The following is an 11,522-nucleotide window of genomic DNA, read 5'->3' on the forward strand; positions in this document are numbered from 1 at the left end:
CACGCAAGCCAGGAAATGTGTGTCTGAACTCCCGTCTGTGAGCGTGTCGTCGAGGTGTGCCCCTCCAGCGACTTCGTGCTCGGCAGCGCGGACGCACCTGCCCGTCCTCTCCGCCAGGGACTCAACTTCCTGGGCCTGGGCGAGAACCGACGGCGGGGAGGGGCCAGGTGCGCAGGGGGCGGGGCCAGGGCCCGCGGGGCGGGGTCCACGTGGGTGACGCGCGGGGCCACGCCCCCACCTTGGGACACACCCGGAAGCGGCGGCGGCGCCCCTCGGGGAAGATGGCGCCCTCGGGGCTGAAGGCGGTGGTGGGGGAAAGTGAGTGCCTCTCCGGGGCCGGGCTCTGGCGTCCGGTGGGGGACGGGGGTCGGGGACGCACGGGCTCTGGGATCCTGGGTTCGTGGCGGCTGGGAGTTGGGGGCCGGGCTGGGCGTCCGAGCACCTGACCTTCGAGGGGGCGGGCGGGGACGGGTTCCCAGCTGGACGCCCCTGCTCTCCTGTGCCAGAACAGAACAAAATTGGGGGGCCGGACTCCGGGGACCCAAAGGGGACGGGTAGAGTGTGGCGTAGGCTGGGGCCCGGACTCCTGGGCCTCCTAGGGTGCCTGCCGGTGGAGGAGGGCACAGCTGGATGCCCACACTCTAGGATCTCTTAAGCCGGGCAAAGTTCAGGGGCTGGATTCTTGGGGCCTCCTGGGGCTCTGGTCAGCGACCCTAGGTGCTGTGAGCGCTCAGGGGACGTGTCCAGGCCCCAGAGGGGTGGTGGTGTAGAGGATGCCTTCCTCCTTGCCCCATTCCCAGGAGTACCTTGCAGCTGGAGGACACAGGCGTCCAGGCCTCACCGGCCCCGGTTCTTGGGGGAAGGGTGGAGGGCGCCTCTTCCTCCACCCCAGGGAGTTCCGGCCTCAGCTGCTCCTTCCGCCCTGGCCGTCTTGATAACAGTGGACATGACACAGTGGACGTGGCTGGGCGGGGCCACCCCGTTACTTCTCTCCACTCCTCTAGGCAGGGCAGTCTGTAGCTCAAACCCCTTTAATTGGGGTAGATTGGAAAAAAAGTGATTCCATTTTACAGATGAGGAAACTGAGGCCGGAGGTCAGTGGGATAGCCTCAGCTAGGCATGCCTCAGAGCTGGGAACCAGGGGTCCTACATTTTAGACCAGGGTGGGGGCACTGGCTGAAACCCTCACAGCAGGAATACTTGAGGTAGCAGGTGGGGAAGCTGAGAGCCTGGCTCTAGAGGCAGATAGAGCTGTAGATGATCCCTATTCTCCTCTTTTCATTTATCTAAAACATGCTTATCGAATGGCACCTTTTGCCCCAGCACTCTGCCACTTAGACACTCAGGATGCTTAGGTGAGTTGCATGTTGCCTAAGAATCTGTTTCCCTGCCTGTAAATTGGGGGTGACCCCAGAAGCCAATTTGCAGAACTGGGGGCTAAAAATAAATGATTCCTGTGCAGTGTCTCACGCCTGTTGTAATCCCAGCATTTTGGGAGGCCGAGGCAGGAGGATTGCTTGAGGCCAAAAGTTTGAGACCAGCTTGGGCAACATAGCGAGACCCCATCTATACAGAAATAAAAATAAATTAGCTGTGGGTGGTGCACACACCTGTAGTCCCAGCTACTCGGGAGGCTGAGGCAAGAGGATCGCTGGAGCCCAGGAGTTGGAGGCCGCAGTGAGTTATGATCACACCACTGCACTTTAGCCTAGGGGACAGAGTGAGATCTTCCTCTCTTAAAAAAAAAAAAAAAAACTAAATGGGAATTAAGATGGGGGTTCAGCCCCAAGGCTGAGAAGGCTTGGGGCAGTGGTGGGACCAGAGAACCAGCATTCTGACCCCTCCCCTCCCTTCCCTGCAGAAATTCTGAGCGGAGTTATTCGGAGTGTCAAGAAGGATGGGGAGTGGAAGGTAGGGGCGAGGCAGATGGCTGGGTACCCAGAGGCAGCCCATCATCAGGCCCATGGGGAAGACCCTGAATGTGAGACCCCCAAGAACTGCCTGTCCACATGGGTGGAGTTGGGTGAATGCGTCCTGGGTCCTCCCACCCAGCCAGCCCTTGAAACTGCCCCTCCCACTGCCTTGGCCCCTTCTGGGGCCAGCTGTGGCCTCTTCCGCCTGCTTCTCCATCCATCTGTCCATCCATCTGGACAGGTGCTTATCATGGATCACCCCAGCATGCGCATCTTGTCTTCCTGCTGCAAAATGTCAGACATCCTGGCTGAGGGCATCACCAGTGAGTGAATGGGTCCCCAGTGAGATGGGACCTCAGCGTGGGAACCCCTGACTGTGCCCCTCTCCCAGGGTTTAGTCCTTGAATGTAGGATCCCCTCAAATCGTCCAGAACTCCCAAGTATGCAGCTCCCTGCATGGACAGCCCGGATCTTGTGACCAAATCCATTCTTAAACGTTGCAAGCTGACTGCGGGAGCCCATGGATTGCAGGCCTCCCCTGCAGGACTCCCTGGCTGCAGCCCCTTCTTGACAGTGCAGCCCCCACACGGAGCCCTGTGTGGGACTCCCAGGGTGGACTCTGGATGTGGGGTCCCAAGAATGCAGAGCCTTCTATGGGTGACCCCAGGTGGTGTCCCAGTCACTTTGCCATTGAGGGACAGGTGCTGAGGGAGCCGGTCCTCTCAGAACCTCAGTTTCCCTGTCTGTAAATTTGGGGAACCCAGTTGGCTGCACAACCCCTGCAGAACCCTGTCGTGTGGCTCTTAACTGGTGATCCCTAAGTGGGTTTCTCCTGCAGTCCCTCCTAAGCATCCACTCCTCCTCCCCAAGCCTCCAACCCCCCCACACCTGAGACTCCCCACGTGGCCCTGCCTGGATGCCACCCACCTGTGTCCCTTCCTCTGTTCCTACTAGTTGTTGAAGACATCAGCAAACGGCGGGAACCCATTCCTAGCCTGGAGGCCATTTATCTGCTGAGCCCCACGAAGAAGGTGCCTACATGAGTGAGCGTGTGTGTGTGGATGCGCGTGCATGTGTGTACATGTGCATGTGCGCATGTGCGTATGTCCAGGTGTGTGTGTGTGTGTGCATGTGTGTATGTGTGTGCATCTGTGTATGCATGTGCATGTATCTGTGTGTGTCTGCATGTTTGCGTATGTGTATGTGTCTGTGCATGTGCATGTGTGTGTCTCTGTGTCTGTGTGTGCATGTGTGTCTGCATGTGCATGTGTGTGTCTGTGTGTGTGTATCTGCGTCTTTGCATTTGTGTGTGTGTGCATGTGTGTATGCGTGTGTATGTATGTGTGTGTCTGTGCGCATCTGTGTGTGTGTGCACGTGTGCCCATGTGGATGCGACACTAGTGTGCATGTGCACATATACATGACCCTGTCCATCCATGTTTGCATATGGTGGCAGATGGGAGGTGGCTGGGAGGTCTAGGCAGACAATGAGCCTGGGTGTGCAGGCTCAGGCCCAGAGAGTGATCCACCTTCCCCAGTCAGTTCAGGCCCTGATTGAAGACTTCCGGGGGACCCCGACCTTCACCTACAAAGCGGCCCATATCTTCTTCACCGACAGTGAGTGAGGAGAGCCTAGGGTGTTGGTGGGTGGGGTGAGGAGGTGTGGGGGCTGCTCTGGCCTGATGCCCCACTCCTGCCTCACCCCAGCCTGCCCCGAGCCCCTGTTCAGTGAGCTGGGCCGCTCTCGTCTGGCAAAGGTGGTGAAGACATTGAAGGAGATTCACCTTGCCTTCCTCCCCTACGAGGCCCAGGTACGGCCCGGGCTCATCCTGGGCAGGGGGTGGGGGTTTGTGACCAAATGTCCCCTGTTCCCTCAGAAACAGACACTGAGGCTGGGTGCAGTGGCTCACACCTGTAATCCCAGCACTGTGGGAGGCCAGGGCAGGAGGATCACTTGGGGCCAGGAGTTCGAGACCAGCCTGGGTACAGAGCAAACCCCGTCTCTTAAAAAAAAAAAAGAAAGAAATTAGCCTGGCGTGGTGGCATGCACCTGTAGTCCTAGCTACTCATGGGGCTGGGGTGGGAGGGTCGCTTGAGCCCCAGAGGTCGAGGCTGCAGTGAGCTATGATCGCACCGCTGCCCTCCAGCCTGGGCGACAGAGCGAGATCCTGTCTCAAAAACAGATACATAAAGTAAAATTTTAAAAAGGGAGGTACCCACAGAGTCCAAGGAGCTCTTGCCTTGAGTTCTATCCCACTGGGCCCCTCTCTCTCTGCTTTTGTCCCTCTCCACGCCCAGGTGTTCTCCCTCGATGCCCCCCACAGCACCTACAACCTCTACTGCCCCTTCCGGGCAGGGGAGCGCATGCGGCAGCTCGAGGTGCTGGCCCAGCAGATTGCCACGCTGTGCGCCACCCTGCAGGAGTACCCGGCCATCCGCTACCGCAAGTGGGGACCCCACCTAGCCACACCCCAATGCCGCCCCCCCCAACCGCGTGCAACACGTAACCTTTAACCTCTCTTGTGACCCCAGCCCCGGCCCTCACCCTGGCCCCTGACTCCCACCTTCAAACCCATCCTTGACCCCATCCCCTAATGATGTCCCCTGTGTCTGACCTCCCCGCCAGGGGCCCAGAGGACACAGCCCAGTTGGCCCACGCTGTCCTGGCCAAGCTGAACGCCTTCAAGGCAGACACTCCCAGTCTGGGCGAGGTGAGGGGGCGTGCTTGGGAGGTGAGGGGCAGCCCCAGCCGGCTCAGGGTCAGTGCCTCATTCCTGCCCTAAACCCCACCCCAGGGCCCAGAGAAAACCCGCTCCCAGCTGCTGATCATGGACCGGGCAGCTGACCCCGTGTCCCCACTACTACATGAGCTCACGTTCCAGGCCATGGCCTATGATCTGCTGGACATAGAGCAGGACACATACAGGTCTGCAGACTTGGAACCCATCCCCACCCTTGCCACCGACCTGGTTCCCCAGTCCTCAGCTCCCCTGACCCCCAGGCTCCCTCCTTCCTCCCCAGGTATGAGACCACCGGGCTGAGCGAGGCGCGGGAGAAGGCCGTCCTGCTGGACGAAGACGATGACTTGTGGGTGGAGCTTCGCCATATGCACATCGCAGATGTGTCCAAGTGGGTGCACACGGAGACTGGATCCCCCCCTCCCCCGCTGTGGGCCTGGTAGCGGCCTTGGGATCCCTGGCTGCTGCCAAGTCTTTGGCCCTCATGAGCACCCCTCAGTGTGACTCCAGACTGGCCTCCAATTTCACCCCACCTCCCCCTGTGCCCGCTGAGTGGGCTTACCCATGGCCCAGTGCGGGGACACATGGCCTGTGGCTCCTCTCCCCTCAATCTCACCCCTGCCCACCCTCATGGCCAGGAAGGTCACGGAGCTCCTGAGGACCTTCTGTGAGAGCAAGAGGCTGACCACGGACAAGGTAGGGGCGGACCCAGGTCACCAAAGGTGCTGGTGGAAGGAAGCCCCCCTCCCCATGGGTGCAGGGCCACAGCCTGGATTTCCAGCCTGGACTGAGGCCCAGGTGGGCACTGCCTGGCCTCGCCCCCCCAATCCCTACCCTCTTCCCCCTACTTCCCCAGGCGAACATCAAAGACCTATCCCAGATCCTGAAAAAGATGCCGCAGTACCAGAAGGAGCTGAATAAGGTGCGCTCGGGTGGGCAGGGAGCGGGGACACCTCGGCCCCTCAACCCCATGCTCTGTCTGCATTCTGCCATGACTCAGCCTTTGTTACCCCCAACCCCCACCCCGCACCCTGCAGTATTCTACGCACCTGCATCTAGCAGATGATTGCATGAAGCACTTCAAGGGCTCGGTGGAGAAGCTGTGTAGTGTGGAGCAGGTGGGGCAGGGCCTGTGGGGGGCAGGGCTAGTGGAGAGGTGGAGGGGCCTTGGAGAGAGGTGGGGCCTGGTGGGGAAGGAGTGGGTCTTGTGGAGAAACGGTCCTAGGATGAGGGCCTATGCCTAGGATGAGGGCATAGGTGGATGGGGCCCTGGGTGAGGGGTGGAGCTTGGAGAGGGGGGACCTGAGTGAGGGGTGGGGCCTTGGAGAAGTAGAACCTAGGAGAGGGTAGAGCTGTGGAGAGGTGGGACCCGGGTGAGGCACCGGGCCTTGGAGAGGTGGGACCTGGGGGAGAGGTGGGACCTGGACCTGGGTGAGGGGTGGAACCTTGGAGAGGTGGGACCTGGGTGAGGGATGGAGCCTTGGGGAGGTAGTCTCAGGATAGGGGTGTGGCCTGTGCATAGGTGGGTGGGGCATTGGAAAGGTGGGACCTGGGTGAGGAGCAGGGCCTGTGGAGAGACTGTCCCTGGACAGGGGTGGGACCTTGAGAGACCTGGTCCTGAGATGAGGTAGGACCCAAATGTCCTCTTGCCAAGGATTCTGGGGATGTCCCTGGCCTGCCTCTCCCGTCCCCTTCCCTGACACATAGCGGCCGGTGGACGGCTGACCCCATGCCCGCAGGACCTGGCCATGGGCTGCGACGCAGAGGGGGAGAAGATCAAGGACTCCATGAAGCTGATCGTGCCGGTGCTGCTGGACGCGGCGGTGCCTGCCTACGACAAGATCCGGGTCCTGCTGCTCTACATCCTCCTTCGGAATGGTGGGTGGGGGCTGTGGGGAGTTGGAACGTCCCCATTTGCCAGCGTCTCCCACGATCCTGGGAACTGCTGAACCCCGCAGCTCTCCTTGGGTCATTTCCCCTCACCGGGCTCACCAACCCCCACAGCTACCCCTCTGGACCCAGGAACCCTCCTACATTGGCTTGGGGATTTCTCCATTGAGGTGAGGGCTCCCTGCTGATGTGGAAACCCTCACATCTGTGATTCCTATAGATGTGGGGCTCCCTCAGCTCATCCGGAGGAGGCCCTGATCTACCCCCTCCAGGTTTCCCACTTTTGCTCACACTAACCCGGGGTCCTGAGGCCCTCCCCACTGCAAGATTCTCCTATCAGAGTCCTGGGAGCTCCTCAGCCCACCCCAAACTCCCCTAAACCTGGGAGCCCACCTGGCCGCCGCCTCCAGCCCGCCCATTCCCGTCCCCCAGGTGTGAGTGAAGAGAACCTGGCCAAGCTGATTCAGCATGCCAATGTACAGGCGCACAGCAGCCTCATCCGCAACCTGGAGCAGCTGGGAGGCACTGTCACCAACCCCGGGGTACGCCAGGAGCGGGCGTGGGGGGACCCGGGGAGAGGGTGCCAATCACAGCAGGGGCCCTGCAAGGCAGAGGGCCAGTGCTGCACAGTTACGGTGTGGTTCCTGGCGTGGTGTGGTTGCTGGGAGGCCAAAAGCAGTGTTTCGGGTCTGGTCTGGGGCCCAGAGGACACTGGGGCCTCCCCCAGTCCCAGCTCACACAATAGGCAGGGGGAGTGAGACATGGGTGCTGCCAGGCTGGTCCTGGCAGTGGTGCGTTTGGGGGCGGTTGGTCTGAGTGCTAGAGGCAGGGAGTAGGGTCCCCAGCGTGGGGGCTACGACACATTGTCTATCTGGGCTCCCAGGCGTCTCTGAGGGTGCCCCGCACCCATCCAGCACCCGCACACAGCCATGTGTGTGCTTGACTCTCGGGCAAGCCTCTCCCGTCTCTCTCTGGCCCTGTGTGTCCCCCTGCAGGGTGCCCTCATCCCATCCCCATCTCTCCCCCATCCCTCATCCACCTCGCTGTGCACTGTTTCTCCATATCTCTCTCTCTCTTACCCTTCTCTCTGCCTTTCCCTTTCTCTCTGTTCTCTGTCTCGCTCCCCTCCCCTCTCTGTCCCCCTGCTGTCTCCGTCTTCCTCTCTCTCTGTGTTTCCTGCTTCATCTCTTGTCTCTCTTTGCCTTCATACTTTGTCTCACTGTCTCGTATCTCTTTGCCTATCTCTGCCTCTGTCTTTGTCTTTCTCTGGCTCGCTCTCTCTCCCTTTGGCTCTCTCTCTCTGTCTCTCTCTGGCTCACTGTTCCTCTCTCTCGCTCTCTTGCTGTCTCTCGCTCTCTCTGGCTTTCTGTTCTACTTCCCCATCTTTGCCTGCCATCCCCCACCTTACCAGCCACACCAGGCCCAGCCCCTCTGTGACCAGCCTCCTCCCCCTCAATCCCCCCGCGGCCCTCCCTGCCCTGCCTGTAGGGCTCCTCCAGCCGGCTGGAGCCGAGAGAGCGCATGGAGCCCACCTATCAGCTGTCCCGCTGGACCCCGGTCATCAAGGACGTAATGGAGGTACTGGGTGGGCAGGTCAGGGTGGGGGTCAGCCCTCCGCATCAGCTGGCGGCTCAGCCTCCCTCCTGCCGAGGCGCTAAGCCTCAGGGCTTAGGGGAAAATGCTCATTGCTGGCATTCCTTTGGCACCGATCTGCTCTGCCGAGGGGGACATGCCAAGCCCGCAGCTGAGGAATTGGGGCGACAGCGGGGCCTGTGCTGGGGAGCCTCACTTCCTCCCCACCTGCCGGCTGCCTCCGCTATGTCTCTCTAGTCTGTTCTCCTGCCCCTCCAGAGCCCCCCTGAGCCCCAGCCCTGGCCTTCCCAGGATCCCAGGGCAGCACCATCCAATGGTAATGGGCCCGGGGCGGCTTCCTGGCTTCCTCCTTGTCCCTCTAAGAGCCCCGGCCCCTCCTTCTGCCTGGACCTCCTCATCCCCATGGACCTTGAATACCTGGAATTCTGGGGCTCTGAGGGGCTGAGAGCCCAGATGCTGGGTTCCCCAAAGGGCTGGGGGTATTGACTGATGGTCCCCAAGGGCCTGGAGGCCCAGACTACTGGGTCGCCAAGGAACTGTGGGTTTAGACTTCTGGGTACCCAAGGAGTTATGGAATTAGATTCGTGGATCCCCAATGAGTTATGGGTCTGGATTTCTAGATCTCCAATGGACTAGAGGCCTAGACTCCTGGGTCCCCCAGAGGCAGGAGGTGGAGATGCTGGTTCCTGTCTGCCAGGATCTTGGCCCCTGAATACCCCGTGGGGGGCTCTCCTGACCCCAGGCCCATGCCTGGGGTTCCTCCCCTAAACCCCCTCTCGGCCGCCAGGACGCCGTGGAGGACAGGCTGGACAGGAACGTGTGGCCCTTCGTATCTGACCCCGCCCCCACGGCCAGCTCCCAGGCTGCAGTCAGGTGAGGCCCCGAGGCTGCCCCCACCCACGCCTGGGTCTGTGTTAGGTGGGCGGCCTGGCGGCGGTGACGGCCTCCTGCCTGTGCTTTCTGCCCCTGCCCTGCCCTGCACAGTGCCCGCTTCGGTCACTGGCACAAGAACAAGGCCGGCGTAGAGGCCCGGGCGGGCCCCCGGCTCATCGTGTATGTCATGGGCGGTGTGGCCATGTCGGAGATGAGGGCTGCCTATGAGGTGACCAGGGCCACCGAGGGCAAGTGGGAGGTGCTCATTGGTAAGTCACCAGGACTGGGACCCTGGGGCTCTGGGGCTTGGGTTCCCCGGGGCTAGGCTTGTACCTTCTAGGTTTCTAGACTCCAGAATCCTTCGAGTCAGGGACCTGGTTTGCTGAGGGACAGGGACAGCCCCACACCAGCCGGGACCCTGGCGGGAGCCTGCCAAAGACGAAGGCGGCGCCCCCCAACATCATCCCCAAACCTCTGCTCCTGCACAGGCTCCTCACACATCCTCACCCCGACCCGCTTCCTGGATGATCTGAAGATGCTGGACCAGAAGCTGGAAGACATTGCCCTGCCCTGACCCCTGGCCCCGCCCCCGCCCCTCCCTTTCCAGAGAAATAAACTCTTGCCGTGTCTCTGCCAGCCAGGGCCCACCTCACTTTCTTTCCAAGGGAGCCCCTGGGAGTTGTGCTGAGCCAGGCCCATGCCCCAGGCCCCACCAACCCCTATTATCCTCTCAGAAGGAGAATTAGCCTCTCCCTGCCCCCGAGGGCATCTCAAGCCCTCATGGAGGTTAAGAACTTGGACTTTCGGCAGGGCACGGTGGCTCACCCCTGTAATCCCAGCACTTTGGGAGGCCAAGGCGGGAGGATCACTTGAGGTCAGGACTTCAAGACCAGCCTGGCCAACATGGTGAAAACCCATCTCTACTAAAAATACAAAACAACTAGCTGAGCGTGGTGGTGGGCACCTGTAGTCCCAGCTACTTGGGGGGCTGAGGCAGGAGAATCGCTTGAACCCAGGAGGTGGAGGCTGCAGTGAGCCGAGATTGCCCCTCTGCACTCCAGCCTGGGTGACAAAGCGAGACTCCGTCTCAAAAAAAAAAAAAAAAAAAAAAAAAAATTGGAACTCTCGTTTGAATATCAGCTCTAAGATTTTCTAGCGGTGAGGCCCTGGCCAACTTACGGGGTTCCCAATCTAAAAACATGGAGCCCAAAATAGCAGCTGCTTTGCAGAGGAGAGAACGGAGATAGTGCAGGAAGGCTGGTGGCATGCAAGCATGACAGCTGCTGCTACCCCATTTTCACTGGAACCATTTTGGCTGCTCCGTTAATATTGTTATTAAGCAGAATGGACCCTGGAACTCCAACCCCCCTAGAACTGTTCCAAGGGACCTGTAGGCACACGATGCCAGGAGTTGTGTTCAGCTTCTGCTGTATTCATGTGAGGCACACAGCAAACTCTCCCTGCTTTCTCCTCCCAGCTCCACGGGGTTCACAGAGGCTCCTGACTGCAGGACCTATCAGGGCCTTCAGTGGGTGTATCTGTTTGCTAGGGCTGTCATAACAAAGTACTACAGACTAGGTGACTTAACAGAAATTGCCAGGCACCATGGCTCATGCCTGTAGTTGCACTTTGGGAGGCCAAGGCAGGTTGATACTTGAGGCCAGGAGTTCAAGACTAGCCCGGGCAACATAGTGAGATCCTGTCTCTACAAAAAAATAGAAGTAGCTGAGTGTAGTGGTGCGCACCGTGGTCCCAGCTACTCAGGAAGCTGAGGTGGGAGGATCATTTGAGCCTGGGAGGCAGAGGTTGCAGTGAGCCAAGATCGTGCCAGTGCACTCCAGCCTTGGGTGACAAGAGCAAGACCTCCATCTCAAAAACAAAACTATAATCCCAACACTTTGGGAGGCCGAGGCGGGTGGATCACCTGAGGTCAGGAGTTCAAGACAAGCCTGGCCAACATGGTGAAACCTTGTCTCTACTAAAAATACAAAAATTAGCCAGGTGTGGTGCATGCCTGTGGTCCCAGCTACTTGGGAGGCTGAGGCAGGAGAATCACTTGAATTCAGGAGGTGGAGGTTGTAGTGAGCCAAGATCGCACCGTTGCACTCCAGCCTGGGCAACAGAGCAAGACTCTGTCTCGAAACACACAAATTTATAGCCTTATGTTTCTAGAGACTGGAAGTCCAAGATGAAGATGTCCACAGGGTGACTCCTTCCCAGGCTCCTCTCCTTTCCTTGTAGACAGCTGTCTTTTCCCGGTGTGCTTACACAGTCTCCTCCCCCCGCCCCCATGCATGTCTGTGTCCTAATCTGCTCTTCTTACAAGGAAACTGGTCATGTTGGATTAGGTCCCACGCATATGACCTCATTTTTAGTTAATTATTTCTTTAAAGATCCTATCTCCAAGTATAGTCACTTTCTGAGGCAGTTGCGGGGCAGGACTTTAGCATAGACATTTGTGGAGAGGACACAGTTCAGCCCATAGCACTCAAGTGAGGTGTGAATCTCACGGCGC

The 11,522-nt window shown here is 59.5% G+C and overlaps 1 protein-coding gene across 4 annotated transcripts; it reads left to right on the forward strand.

The window, feature by feature from the left end:
- The first annotated feature begins 241 nt into the window (after nucleotides 1-241).
- STXBP2 (syntaxin binding protein 2) lies at nucleotides 242-9,663 on the forward strand. 4 transcript variants are annotated; one of them, XM_032169476.2, is made up of 19 exons: nucleotides 242-318; nucleotides 1,862-1,911; nucleotides 2,155-2,236; nucleotides 2,868-2,944; nucleotides 3,452-3,530; nucleotides 3,621-3,724; nucleotides 4,212-4,360; nucleotides 4,540-4,624; nucleotides 4,709-4,839; nucleotides 4,935-5,042; nucleotides 5,290-5,347; nucleotides 5,508-5,573; nucleotides 5,689-5,769; nucleotides 6,391-6,529; nucleotides 6,974-7,083; nucleotides 8,030-8,119; nucleotides 8,922-9,007; nucleotides 9,119-9,276; nucleotides 9,496-9,663. In XM_032169476.2, the coding sequence occupies exons 1-19, from the start codon at nucleotides 282-284 to the stop codon at nucleotides 9,579-9,581; spliced, it is 1,776 nt and encodes a 591-aa protein (XP_032025367.1). In that variant the 5' UTR covers nucleotides 242-281; the 3' UTR covers nucleotides 9,582-9,663. The 4 variants fall into 4 exon arrangements, with proteins under 4 accessions (XP_032025367.1, XP_032025368.1, XP_032025366.1 ...); XM_032169477.2 differs by lacking the exon at nucleotides 9,119-9,276 and having other exon boundaries at nucleotides 265-318; nucleotides 9,496-9,650; XM_032169475.2 differs by lacking the exon at nucleotides 9,119-9,276 and having other exon boundaries at nucleotides 265-318; nucleotides 7,537-8,119; nucleotides 9,496-9,604.
- The last annotated feature ends 1,859 nt before the right edge of the window (nucleotides 9,664-11,522 follow it).

This window comes from Hylobates moloch, unplaced genomic scaffold (assembly GCF_009828535.3).
Source record: "Hylobates moloch isolate HMO894 unplaced genomic scaffold, HMol_V3 SCAFFOLD_12, whole genome shotgun sequence".
Taxonomy (NCBI): Eukaryota; Metazoa; Chordata; class Mammalia; order Primates; family Hylobatidae; genus Hylobates; species Hylobates moloch.

What these genes read in the sequence shown, in the direction of transcription:
- STXBP2 (XM_032169475.2), top strand. Translation starts at nt 282, where the DNA reads ATGGCGCCCTCGGGGCTGAAGGCGGTGGTGGGGGAAA. An exon ending in CCATATCTTCTTCACCGACA is followed by an intron (nt 3,531 to 3,620) that starts GTGAGTGAGGAG and finishes GCCTCACCCCAG; the next exon opens with CCTGCCCCGAGCCCCTGTTC. An exon ending in ACACTCCCAGTCTGGGCGAG is followed by an intron (nt 4,625 to 4,708) that starts GTGAGGGGGCGT and finishes ACCCCACCCCAG; the next exon opens with GGCCCAGAGAAAACCCGCTC.